This window comes from Pogona vitticeps, chromosome 4, assembly GCF_051106095.1.
Source record: "Pogona vitticeps strain Pit_001003342236 chromosome 4, PviZW2.1, whole genome shotgun sequence".
Classification (NCBI taxonomy): domain Eukaryota; kingdom Metazoa; phylum Chordata; class Lepidosauria; order Squamata; family Agamidae; genus Pogona; species Pogona vitticeps.
Window position 1 is genome coordinate 40,298,411 of NC_135786.1, and position 14,218 is coordinate 40,312,628.

Below are 14,218 nucleotides of genomic sequence, written 5' to 3' on the forward strand. Positions count from 1 at the left end.
GTGTATTCTCACCACAGAAAACTGCATGTTGAAACTGTTGGCAAAATCATTTGAGTTACTGGATTATACTGAATATACCACATGTTCATTAGAAGAATATGGATTTTCCTGAAAAGAGAATTCTCCATAACAGCTAGAATGTTTATGGTTTGGCTTTCATTGATGAGTAGTATTTATTTTAATGATTATTAATAGTTCCCTTGAACTTACTTTTTAGAAAAAAAAACTGGTAAAATATACAAGCACTGGCCTAAATCCTGTATCACAGTAGTGCTTGGCAATTATCATAAAAAGATTTCTTCCCCACGCACCCTCTGCATCCATTTGTATTTCCTGAAAACCAGCTGAAGAGAGCTTTCCGCCCTGCAGAATGGGTTTTGAAGTGCATAGTGATTTGCAGAGACAAGGCAGGAATAGTTTGGTTCTGTTCATAGAAGCAGTTCATCAGCACAAATGTCATTTTGGATCCTGGATACTATGTGACCTTGAGTAAAAGTTTTTGCTAACTTGGACAGTGTTCCCACCCCACCCTGCTCCATAACATCCATGTACTTGACTGCTTTGGTTTGTTGCATGGAATTATCTGAAGAGTATACTTAGTGGAAAGGGAGACATGTTTGCTGCTGTCTTGACTTTTCAGAATAAAAAAGGTAGAGTCTGTCTCAGTTTCATTTGTAAAGAACAGCGGAAAGTATTTGGTTTGTGTCTGTACATGTAAAAGCTTTTTCTCCCTGACCCATACCTCAAGAAGTTGAAATGTTTTAAACTTGAAGAGCTGACTGAGAATACAGTGAAGGTTTCTAAAATCAAGATTATTTGGACAAGAATAAACAAGGCAAATTAAGCACTCAGGACTTGAATATGAAATAATCCTGACAGTAGCTGTGTTAGTCAATTGTAGCAAAAGAGAAACGAGAGGTCTCATAGAAACCTTTAAGACTGTTTTTGTTTTTCATAAGCTTTCATATGTCGAAGAACACGACTCATCTGAAGCAGTGTGCTTGGACACGCAAATTCTTATGAAAAATAAAAATGAGGTATTTGTATGCAGAACGTATCATACAGAAAGCCAGACTAAATTCAGATGAATGAGGAATGAAAATTGGTGCAAGAAACATCAACAATTGAAGATATGTGAATGACACAATCTGATTGGTAGAAAGCAACAATGACTTGAAATGACTTTTAGTGAAAGTGAAAGAAGGAAGTGCCAAAGCAGAACTGCAGTTGAACATCAAGAAGACTAAAATCATATCTACAGAGGAAATGCACAACGTTGATGTTAACAATGAAGAAATTGAAATGTTTAGAGATTTTATATAACTTGGGTCAGTCATCAATTGAAATGGAGACAGCAGCCGAGAATTCAGAATGCTGAGATTTAGAAGGGCAGCAATGAAGAAACTAGAAAAGATCCTCAAATGTAAGGGTGCATCACAGCAGATGAAGGACAAGATTATCCATACTATCATACTTCCAATCACTTATGTATGAGTGTGAAAGCTGGACCAGTTAAGAAAGTTGACAGAAATGTGGGGCTGGAGGAGAGCTTTGCTGATACCCTGGACTGCCAGAAAGACAAACAAGTGGTTCCTAGATAAAATCAATCCTGAAGTATCTCTGGAGGCAAAAATGTTGAAAACGAGGCTGTGCTGTTTTGAGCATATCATGAGAAGTTGGATTCTCTGGAATTGGCAAAAATGCTGGGAAAGGTTGAAGGCAGCAGGAAAAGAGGAAGATCAAGTGTGAGATGGATTGACTCCCAAAAAGAAGGCTGAGAAGTCTTGTATGGAGAGATACTGCTCTTTATATGGACTCAGCCCATATAGGGCTTTGTAAGTCATGACCAGCATTTTGAATTGAGCCTGGAAACAGAGCAGCAGCCAGTGAAGCTATTACATGCTCCTTATAAACAACCCTGATCAGCAGCTAGGCTGCAGCATTTTGGACCATTTGTAGGTTTAGAACCATCTTAAAAGGCAGCCTCTTGTAGTGTGTTATAATAATCCAGAAGGGATTTAACTAAAGCAAATGTCACCATAGTCAAATCAGAAATCTAGAAAAATGGATGCAACAGGTTCAGCAATTTTAATTAAGCAGATACACTCCTGTCCATCACTGAGATCTGAGCATTGAAGCTTAGGGATGAGTCAGTCATGAGTCCAGGAGTATGTCCAAGCTGGCTGTCGTTATAAGCCTGGGTTTTCAAGGGGGAGTGTAACCACATCCAGCACAAAGTTGAATACTTATTCTCGGATCTACCTTTTGGTTGACCAGGGGCACCTCTGACTTGTCTAGATTAAGTTTCAATATGTTTGCCCTCATCCAATCCATTACTGATGGCACACACTGTTTTAGAATTGTAACAGCTTCTTTAAAAGGTGGGTGGAAAGGAGAGGTACAGTTGTGTGTCATCTATTTGCTGGTGGCATTGAACTCCAAAACTCCAGGCAGCCTCTGGCTGCAGTGTCATGTATATGTTTAATAGCATAGGAGCCAAAAATGGCAAGGGGACATCACAGCCTAATGGCCAAGATATTAAACAGTACCACATTCTGAGATTGCCCCTCCAGGAAAGGCCTCTAAGTTTTAACTCAGAAACATACCACAGTCTGTTTGACTATGGGATTCAAGAGATTCAGTGGGCTCAATGTTGCCTACTTTAGAGATGCTAGAATCCTATTTTGCTGCTAGGAGACTTTTCACCATACCTTATCCACTCACCCAGCCCCCCTCTGGCTGTCTTATATCTTATTTTTGTACAGTATCTTATTCTTATATTCATGGACATGACAGCATATTTTTTCATTTTCATTAGAATTACAATGTAAATACGAAATTAGTTAAGTAAAATGCATTCTCTTTGAATGAAACAAAATTCATTAGATTTATTTTTCCTCTACAAGAAATGTGAGCGCCTCCTGCTTTATCTATATTGTCATGAGCTGAGCATTGAATTCCAAGAACCAGTCCCAGCTTCGGTGAGTCATTTTATTCATATTACCTTAGAAATAATAACTTTTTTTTAACTTACAATGGGTCTGAATTAGGAACAACAAGCATACTGTTGTGACACATGGACTAAAGCCAATATGCATATTATTTTGCAGTCCACAGTTCTGAGTAGTTCATCTGTTCATGAACTCCTTTGACTAATTGATTGAATGAAGAGCTTATCATGTCTATATATTTCACAGACACACCCCAAATCAGCACTTCTGTTCTCTGAGATTTCGGAGGAAAAATAAATATAAAGCTAGTTCCAAGTAGAGAATATTTCACTACTTCAGATATGCTTTAATTTTACTGTCTTATAACACAACTGCATTTTCCCTCAACAGATACCAAACTATTATAAAATAATAAAGAAACCAATGGATTTATCTACAGTAAAAAAGAAACTACAAAAGAAGCATTCCCAGCACTACCAGACACCTGAAGATTTTGTGGCAGATGTATGGCTGATCTTCAAGAACTGTGAAAGGTTTAATGAAGTATGTAATCTTCCAGGCTGCAGAATTTCTTTTGTTAATGCAACAGTCTTATTCTGCAACTTCACACAAATCTGAGTCACAGTTGCTTTATGTGTATGATAAGTGTAGAGTACAGTATATTCCTATGTTCAGAGGCACAAAACTATAAATTATTATCATTTGCACTGGGACACAAAGTTTAGTTTTGCAGCACATGCTTCCCTGTTTTGTGCAATACTCTTAATATAAACAACCCTTTTTATATACACAGCTATCTTAACGACATGGGGACAAAATATCTTATGTATACTGCTACTATCTTTTAAAGTGTATCACACATGAGTGGTGCTTACTTGCATTAAATTGTAGATGCAGGAGCCCATTCATATTCAGACTTTTAATTATGTTGAAATTTGTTTTCATGCCCCATCAATATACAGTACATTTATATGCCGCCCTGTGGACAGTTGAGATTTATAAATCTAATTATGACAGTTTTTTCTTCAGCATTCTATTTTTAAATCTACTGTCACTCAATTTGGAATGGCAGCCTACGGAAAACAGTAGTATTTATTGTATAACTGTATAGCAAGCTATGATTTAAAGTCACTTGGGTTGTTCAGTGGAGTAAGCTGCCCCATACTATCACATTGTGCCCAGTCTGAGTTACCAGAAACGATAGAACTTGTTGACTAATTCCTGTGAAAGCGATTTATGTGACAAGTGGAAAACATTAAAAGCAAGATAAAACATACTACATCATTAATAAAATCAGAAACAACTAATGAATTAAATATATGATCCATCCACATAGTGCAGATATATTTGAATTATTATTATTATTATTTATTATTTATTTAATTTATATGCCGCCCACACTACCCAAAGGTCTCTGGGCGGCTTACAGCATTTAAAATACAATAAAGTTATGCAGCAATTAAAATACAATTAAAATATATATAAAATTGCCATCGGACCCACAGCTAATATTATTTCAGTTAAAAGCCTTCTGGAACAGGAAGGTTTTGACCTGGCGCCGAAATGTCATCAGTGTCGGCGCCAGACGGATCTCAGTCGGGAGGGCATTCCATAGTCTGGGGGCAGCTGCCGAAAAGGCCCCTTGTCTACAAGCCGTCCCTCTTACCTCCTTGAGGGACGGCTCTTTCAAAAGGGCCCCCTGGCTAGATCTTAACTGCCGGGTAGGCTCATATGGAAGGAGGCGGTCCTTCAGGTATCCAGGGCCCAATGTTCTATTTTTTTCTATATCTCTTTAAATCACGAAGTGTGAAAAGTAGGAATATAGAATAAACCCTTTCTTAAGAATGTCTAGACAAATTTAAAGAGGTTAAAGCTATCAGTAGTATCTTATATGGAACCTTCACTATTCATTCATTCATTCATTCATTCATTCATTCATTCATTCATTATATTTATATCCCGCCTATCTGGTCATTGCGACCACTCTAGAAACACATAATACGACAATAAATATATATTAAAAAAATCACACTAGCCAATTCTTCAAGATGGCGAAAAAAATATGAAAAATAAACCACAAAAGAAAAAGAGAAAGGGAAATAAGGCAATATACTTCTGAATCCAGATTAGAAGAATATACAACTGGTGAACTATTGCCCTCTTCCCTTCTTTGGAGAATCTTGCTAGTGTTGGCCCTGCCACTGTGTAAATTATGATACCGGCCATAGATGGACCTTCTGTCTAATCTGACAAGGCTGCTCTCACTTGCCCTCGGATCCCCAAAATAACTAAAAAAACTAAATAGCTTAAAAGCCCTTCATTAAAAAAAAATAATCGGATGGATTTTGTTTATAATTGAAAGCTTTGCTCATATTCCTAATTGCAAAGCTTACACTAATGAGATGTTATATTAATTGAAGAAAAAAAATAAAGCCTATCTTAACTGCTTCAGATCAATCCAAATAACGTTCTCTCCTGCTAAAACTAAGTATTTAGGCATGTAGAAAAGAGACATACATCATCAATATGAATATAAACTCTGTAGATCAGTATTAATGTAAACCCCAAATAGAGCCTATAGCTTAATTTAATCAGAAACTTAAAATGAACGTGGGAGGTTTCCTGCTTCTGGGCCTTTTATATACAGAGGTTTTTTAAAAAACACAAATAATGTGGCCTTTATACTTTAAGTAGACCAGTTGAAAGAAATGCAGCTTGTTCATCAAGGTTTACAAATCCCATTGATTTCATTATGTCTATATGACTGTCTAGACTCCTGTTCTGTCACCTTCAATTTTAAAACAGTTTGTTCCAAAAGCAGATTTATAGCAGAGTGACGTGTGCTTAACGAGAAGCAAGTCCTGGTGATTTCAGGGATAGTAGTATATAGCATTGAATTCCTTTTTCATGGATGTTTGTGGCGTGAAGGGAATGGGACAGATCTTCATGATGCTCTTCACTTCATAGTTTCACTTGTTTTAAGGTATATTAAATAGTATTTATTTCCTCACCAGAGGTTTTTTTGGAACAATTACATATTATACGTTCTCTTTTTATTTTAAGATATAAGAAGGGTAAAATATTTTAATACCAAAAAGGAATAAGTCAGTGTACACATGATAAACTGTTTGAAAACAGTTCAGGCTCAACATTTTAAATTAAGTTTTAACAGGTGAGGTGGAAGAGTTATGTTTCTCAAAGCATGCTGGTTTGAAGTACTGTAATAGATAATCCATTCACTGTGAACTAACAAAGTTCTGTCGATCTTAAGGAGGGATAGATGCAGCTATTATTAGGCTAGGAAGCAAAATCAGTGATGGATACTTCCATCTTTTCTTGGAACAATACTGTAGATACATTTACAACAAAATCAGGCCTATGTTCTATATTCAAGATGTTCTGTTAAGGCCACCAAAGTGAGAAAAGCCCCTACAGGAAAACAGTGAGTTCTTTATTGTAAATAATACTGGAGGAAATGGCTGCCCACCATTTATGACACAGCTTGTAGTTTGGTTTGCTACATTTCTAATTATAGTAGCCTCTTGTACATCGTATTAGTTTCTGCAACAATATCATAACTTGAGATTCATACACTGCAAATTCAATAACAAGGCCTTATGAAGAGTCACTACAATAATACATCAGTGAATTTTTTTAAAAAATAAATTGGTATGGCTGACTGTAAGTCATCCAATCCTGTGCGGTCTCATGACTTTAGAAGGGATTATAATTTCCTTTTTTTTGACTCTGGTATCCTTTTTAGATGATGAAAGTTGTTCAAGTTTATGCAGAAACACAAGAGATTAATTTGAAGGTAAGCGTTTCAGACCATGCACACTTGCTGAAAGGATGTGCATTGCCAATGGGTGAATGTTGCTATCTTTTTACTTTGCAGGCTGATTCTGAAGTAGCACAGGCAGGGAAGGCAGTTGCCTTATACTTTGAAGATAAACTTACAGAGATCTACCCAGACAGGACCTTCCAACCTTTACCTGAATTTGAACAGGAAGAGGATGAAGCTGAAATGACAGATGACGCTGATGAAGATTTTATACAGCCACGTAGAAAACGTCTAAAATCAGATGAGAGACCAGTGCATATAAAATAATCTGTTTAAAATGGACCTAAACTATTGTAAAAAAGAAACATATTTAAGTGTTCCTGGAATATTATCATGCCTTCAGTGGCCATCTTATTGAAGCTGATAGTGTTCAGACAGTATTAGATTGCAAAAAGCATTTGTACAGAAACATTCTTGTCAAAAGGGGAAAAAGCTTTCAACTTCTGTTCTTGATTTGTGTTTTGGTTTTTTAGTGTTTTGCTTTTCATTTGTCATTCCCTCATTTCTCATATGCAGAGGTGTGGGGTGAATACTGATAAAGAAGCAAGTTTTTATAAGATGACATTTGTACAAACAGTGAACTCTCATCACTACATAGTAATTGTTTTTGCAAGAGTGGACCAAGGCCGTCATATTTTGCTTTCGTACTGGGCTGCAGTTTACACTGCAAGAAACCTTCCTCAAGATCCTCTTCATGCACCCCTAAGTGTGAATTGGATTGTTTTATTCATCGTTTCATCTAAGTGATATTGCAAATATCATATTCTGTGTTGGGTCAAATAGCTAGGTTCTGCTTTCTTTTGCTGACCTTGTGTAGAAATACTGTAACTTGATCATTAAATCATTTTGAATTGGAGAATGCAGAAGTGAGATTTCTTCATATGTTCCTCATTAAGTCTGGTTGCAATTAATGCTTTTCAGTAGGATTCATGGCGTTGCGTGGAAGTCCTATGCACAGAACACTTAAATGAGTATCCTCTTGGAATTTATTAATCCTGTTCTTCTCCCTTTAAAAGGCAGGATGGTAGCTGCAAAACAAGTTACATAGATTTTAGAACTTTCAGAATTAGACTATGATATTGAGAACTGGTGACTGTCCAGTCTTCCCTAGTAATGTTTCTGATAGAGCACTATCAGCAAACTGTAGTTTTGTCAACTACCAAATGTGTAAAATTTCCTGTATTCATTCTGTCTTATTTGTAAATAATGGTACTGTAAATCCTTTGAGACAGCAACATTTGCTGGGCTGTTTTTAAGCTAATATGTATTCTTACTAATGTCCCTTATCAAGGACAGATTTGTAATATGCTCTGTTTCTAAAAACTGTTCCTAGTTTGAGGTTCTGTATTATTTTGTTAGAACTACTCAGTTTCCTTCAGAAGCAGCTTAAATGAAATGCCTAAGAGAGGAAAATTGAGCCCCAGAGACTGAGTTACTTGTCCATCCTTAAAATAGAAAAAGTGCATGGAGCAGTTTATCGGACAAGTGATTTCAGGGTAAATAATGAAAACAGGCTAGTCTCATTGTGATAATCTGCATGTAAGCAAGCTCTTTAACTCTGTTTTGATGGCAACATTGAGAGCAGAAATAGCTCTGCATTATTGTAATTCAATGTTAAACAGGTTTTCTTTATTTGCTTGTTATAAAGATAAATATAGCTATAAAGCTATATTTGCTTGCTATCAGGTGCTAGTCAATTTTGACTAGCACCTGATGATGCAGGTTTTGGACCCTTGTACAGAAAATTGTTATTGTTACAACAGTTAAAAAAAAGCAACCCACACTAAAGTGACCAAACAGTGAATTTTGCTGTGGCATGAATATAATTCATCATGGCCAATAGTTCACAGTGTACAGAGAAATGTAATTGGTCTCTACTGTAGAAATGAATAGTTTCTGTTGCACAATGTATTGTCCCAGTGATGCTCTACAAAGTTCTCATACAAATGCCTGTTCTCATTTTCTCTATGCAGACAAGACGAAAGGTGCAGATAGAAAATAGCTAGTCCTGTGGTGTGAAAAGTGGGTAAAGATATTTATGGCTCAGATTCACTTTCTTACATCCAACTTTAGCATGGCACTTAGAGTATTTGAGGATTTATAAAATGTTCTCAATAGGTTTTATCTAGCAGATGAAGTAATTCTAAATTGTTTATATTTGAATATACTGGATAGTTGCCGTAATTGTCAGTTATTACTTTTTCAAATGGAAAGTCAACATAGTAACAGTAGAAGAAAGTTTTGGGGACATGTTTTCCTTCCTAAGAGAAGACAACACTGAGTGTGGGCTATGCTGTTTTGAAATATAGGGGATTATTGCACATCTGCACAACCACAGTATGAAGAGATGGGATTGTGAAGCTAGAAAAGTCTTGTATATAGATCTTCAGTGCAGCCCAGTTTGAGGGAATGGCATTATGAACTAAGAAATTCTTCCTGCTTTTAATCTGTTGGCTTTCTTGTATATGAACATATAGCTGACATTTTGGGTAACTTACTGAATGTCAGTAGAAAAATGCAGGACAAAATCCTTAATTAAATATTGGGTGGGATTTTAATGTGATTGTGCATCATATTTTTTTAATCTCAGTGGGAGAATATGTCCCATGAGTTTTGAAGTAGTATAGTTTCCTTAGTATTCTGACCTTCTGTTTTCTGTACTTTGAAGAACATTTTATAACCTAGTTTTCCATATGACCTGAAAGCTGCATTCTTGTCAACTTAATTTTATGTTATCTTGTTAGGCTAATTCCTCCTTTCCATGCTACCTATAAAGGTATCTATTCTTCTGAGCCATTTAACCAAATTACATGCAGGATCTCCCTCTGTGACAATTAACTTCTGGACTTTGGTTTTTATTTTTACAGCATTACAACTTTGCAGACATCATTGTAAAAGGAGAGAAAATTGTCATGTTCTCATAAGGATGCTTTTTGAAAACAACAGCGACAACAAAATAAATAAATATCCTTCCAATAAGTTGATTTTTGGTTGCTTTTCCCATGTGATTGTCTTCACCTGAAATGTAGTAAATATTCAGAAATTCTAGACCAATTGTACAAATTGCAAGGGGTTCTGTTTCTAAACAATACAGGAGCTACACGTATATACTTTGTGGGACCTTTTCAGGTTACACACATTCTCACAATGTTAACAAATTGTATTCAGGCAGAATAACTACTCTGCCACCTGTACTTTTAGAAGCAGCCACTATTTTGCTATCTTGTGCAATAATTGAGCTATACTGGGATAGAGAACATACTTTAAATTAGATACCAGGTTTGTAGTGGGCAGTGGAGCTTTCTTTGCATGTGACATGGATTTATCTGTGCTGCATAAATTACAATGTAACTTATGTTTAAAGTGATCCCAACATACTCTGTCACTTGATTTGAATTTTAAGCTCTGATTCTAAGTGTTCTTGTAAAATCAAAAGAAAAAAAACTTCAGTTCTCTTCTTGGTTATGTAAGTTCTGAAAATTTGAGTTAATCCAAAGATAAAAGGCAGTTTTGCTTTGAAACAGGAAGGACGACAAGTGTACAGCGTGCTGACTGTGGACTTCTCAATTACCTCAGCAGGTACCCTGCCATGTAATTACTAGTGATTAGTGTTAGTTTAACCAGCTAAGTTTGTTCAGGTCTTACTTAACTGTGCCCTGGAATTAAGTGTCCTATCATATACTATTAAGGCTGAATTACTATCCCAAAAAAGGGTGTTTTCCCCTAGCTTTTAAAAGTAGAAATGTAGATAGCCTTTTTCATGTGAAAAGATTCCCATTAATACTATTTGATGTGGCATTGATTGTCAGTATACTCAGCACTAGATGAGTGGAATGTTTTATAAACATTTCAGCGAGCCACTGCAACCAACATATATTTTTGAAGAAATCACCCCAATTTGCCATTCTGTTGCATTTAAATTTTTTAGCCTGTCCTATTTAAGTATAGGCAATGGCAACAATATGTTGAAATTGAGTATGTAGTGTTCTGGATGTAGGCTTTTTTTCCCCCTTTTTCCTCCTCCCTCTAGGAAAAAGCAATAAAACTGCTTTATCTGTTGCCTGTTTAGCATGGCAGGAATCCTTTTTTCTTTAGATAGTGATTTTATAGGATTGTTTTTGTGTGTGTATCACCAAGTCTAGCTTTTAAAAAATAAAGTGTGCAGTTATAGTGTGGCATTTTATTTTAAAAATTGGGGAAAGTTAACATATTTTTTTAAAAGTAGGTGTTTGAGTAAATAACGAAGGTACTTTTTTAAAAACTTTATATGCCACAATTTACATAGACATATTTCAGGCTAATGCATAAGACTTAAGATGTCAGATGTGGTCACCACTTTTCCTTTTCAAAGTTGCATATGCAGTAACTCCATCCATTGTAACTTTTCTGTCAGTTATGCCTACTTCTACTTCTTTTAAAATATTTCAGTCAAAATAGTTTGGAAAAAATGGAATTTAGGTTGTTAATTAAGTAGCTGATTTACAATAACAAAATACAGTCTGCCTCTTGCGTGCTTTTTAAAGCTGGGGAGCAGCTGCTTTCTTTTAAAATGATTTGTGACTTTGTACAAGAAAATGCAAAGAATTTTATAGAATACATTATTTCAGCATTCCCTTTAGTGTAAACTTAAGCTTCAGAATAAAAGGTGATGCATGTTAAAGGCCTGCAGATGTAGGCATTTATTTGATTCAAAATGCCATTAAATGTGTATATAACAGGTCTATAAAGATTTGTGCAATTTAAAGCCTGTTTTAATTTTATATGTAGACATACAAATCAAAAGGTTCAATTCCCGAACCGTCTTTCTTTCTGGTAACTAAAACTGGTACTTTTTGCACATAGTTAACTTTACTGATTCTTCAAAAAAGTGCTGTTTCTGTGGTATTGTATTCTCTGATTAATATTTAATTTTTTTAACAAGTTAACGTTTCTAATTGTTCAGTTCTTGTGTGTTTGGCTGGTGTGTAATAAAGGCATTTTTTCCTTTACATGTTTATTTAATACATTTAGCAGCCTGTAAATATTTCTTGTTAAATGCTCTGGAATGTGGTGTAGCAGTTGTACTAGAACAGTTTTAAAAAGCATTGTTTTGAAAACCACTTTGTTTTGGTTATTTCTATTAAATTAGAAAAGGAAGAATCTTTCAAATGGAGTATTTTTTTAATAATCTCAAAGTCCTCTTGAAAATATGGGATACACTTTTGCATGTTCTTAATGGTATGGATTTTAAAAAACTGAAAGAGTAACATTAAAAAAGTCTCAATAATGAAGTTTCTAATTCAACCACTTGCAGTACATGTCTGACCATTTTCAAGACTTTGATATACCTGAATGTAATTTGTAAATCGAAGTATAGTGGAAGTGGTACACCAAAGGAAAAACATTCAGATCTTTACATGTTGGCAAGTAGAATGAGACCAAAGAGAGAACACCACAGCCGACTGAAAATCTCCCTTATTTTCCACCTTTCTATTCAGAATGAGCACAGCATCATAACCGCCCTCCACAGATACGTCACTCACTGATTTTCAGCTGAGGGTAGATAGGTAGCCTGTTGTGGAAGTCTTTATATGACAACAAAGAATGAAAATGTGTAAGTTTTGGGTTACTTGTAAATGCCAAGGAGATCTTGGAGGAGGTATGACCTCTTGGTACTGCAAATCATGTTGTCCCTTGCCATTGTTTTATGCTAGCTAGGAATGACTGGAGTTTCATTTCAGCAGCTTCAGGAAGGTAACATTTTCCAAGCATTCCTCAGAAGATTATTTGCATGGAAACCAGCTAGAGAAACTAAGCAGTGTCATAATATTTTCTAAAAATGAAGTGTAATGAGTTTTATGTAAAAGGTAGCTTTGTTACATCCCATAATGGGCCATGGCATAAATCTCTTTTATGTGTATGTTGATTATCAGTTTTTTTATATTTCCATAAATGGATGCTATTGCTTATTATCAACTGTGAAAGGGCCACAACATTGGCTTTTGGATACAATTTAGTACTGCCCAGTATCCATAGAAGGTTATTTAAACTCTGCTCTCACAACTGACAATCATGTGGAACTGCTTATCACTGAAAGCTCTGGGTAAGAGGGTAGTGTTGTGGGTCACTCAAGCAGCAAGCACAATGCAAACAAGACCAGGTTTACTCTTGCCAACCCATCTGCTCCCTTCCCTGCTGTGGTGTTCAGACTGGCTGCTTCTGTATTAGGGTTCTGAGTTTCCATTTTGCTGTTGTATTGTCTCAGTTAATTGCTGCTCCCCCATAGACTCTTCCTTTAACTGCTAGTATAATTTGAGCATTTGTGTTTTCCACACCAAAACACACAAGGCTTCTTTCAGGAGGTGCTGATTACATTGGATTGGTTACTTTCTCTCTAGCAGGAGAAATACCTATATGAACCATACCTATATTGCCATGGTGTGCTGCATTCTACTTCCATTCCCACCCATTACCATTCTGGTATATGGAATCTCTGTGTGCAGAGGTGACATCATAGGCATCCTTCAGTCTCGAGAGACTATGGTAATGTGTTCTGTATGGAGGACTTGGAACAGCGTCTAGTGTTCTGATGCTGTATGCGAAGCTGGAGTGTCCTCTCCAGGACACAAAGCCTGGGTAAAATAATATGGAGGATAGGCTGTTACCCAAGCAAGCAGAAAATCCCCCCCCCTCCAAGTCACTAAAATAGTCCAATGGAAAGGCAAGAGCCAATACAACTGGTTTCAGCGACGTTGCAGAAGTTAACAGAATGACACAAACTGCCTCCGGGACTCCGGCTCTGGATTTTGCCTCAAGGTTGACTCCTGAAGCCTTTTCCATCGGTGGATATAGCCACAAGGCAGTGGAGGTTTGAGATCAGAGTTTTCCTTCTAGGTGGGCTGCATTCCAGGGCTGATGAGTCCCACCTACCCGGCTTGTTCCCTCATGGCATGGAGGACGATGACATGACGGCGCCTCATTGCTTAGGGCTAGGGAACATCTGTCTTCATCATGTCCTACTTCTGTTTTGCCGTTTTGGGAAATAGAAAGTAGGCACTCAGTGGAACCTAGATTTACTCAACATGCCTGCTCTTACATTCTTAGCTGTCATTTGTCAGCATAAGTTATTAATTTATGCTCACCTGACAATCTGATAGTTATCTAGTCTAAATTGAAGTATCCATGTTGTAATCTCCCCAACTCATCAACCAGCATTCAGCACACTGAAGAACTTTCTTCCTTTTCCAGCTAATTTAGGCAGATGCGTGCCTTTTAAAGTTTCTGCATTTCAGTGATCTGCAGCTTGATTTTTTGCGTACCTACTTTGAAAGATATTCTGCTCCAGTCCACAGGCAGTGCTGATTTCAGACATTTTGTCTTTCAAACTAGAGTCTAAATGTTTCCCTTTCTCAGGAGCAAAACTTTACAAATGTCTGAAGAAGTGGAC

General features: G+C 36.5%; 1 protein-coding gene across 4 annotated transcripts in view; it reads left to right on the forward strand.

Moving 5' to 3' along the window:
• Positions 1-11,780, forward strand: part of TRIM33 (tripartite motif containing 33) — a 113,573-nt gene extending 101,793 nt beyond the window's left edge. For 2 of the 4 annotated variants that reach the window (XM_072997151.2, XM_072997152.2), the window contains exons 17-20: positions 2,907-2,981; positions 3,342-3,494; positions 6,715-6,765; positions 6,847-11,780. In XM_072997151.2, the coding sequence (XP_072853252.2) occupies positions 2,907-2,981; positions 3,342-3,494; positions 6,715-6,765; positions 6,847-7,059 (492 nt within the window). In that variant the 3' untranslated portion in view covers positions 7,060-11,780. The remainder of the gene's footprint in view (positions 1-2,906; positions 2,982-3,341; positions 3,495-6,714; positions 6,766-6,846) is intronic. The other 2 variants (XM_072997153.2, XM_072997154.2) reach the window with 1 other exon arrangement.
• The last annotated feature ends 2,438 nt before the right edge of the window (positions 11,781-14,218 follow it).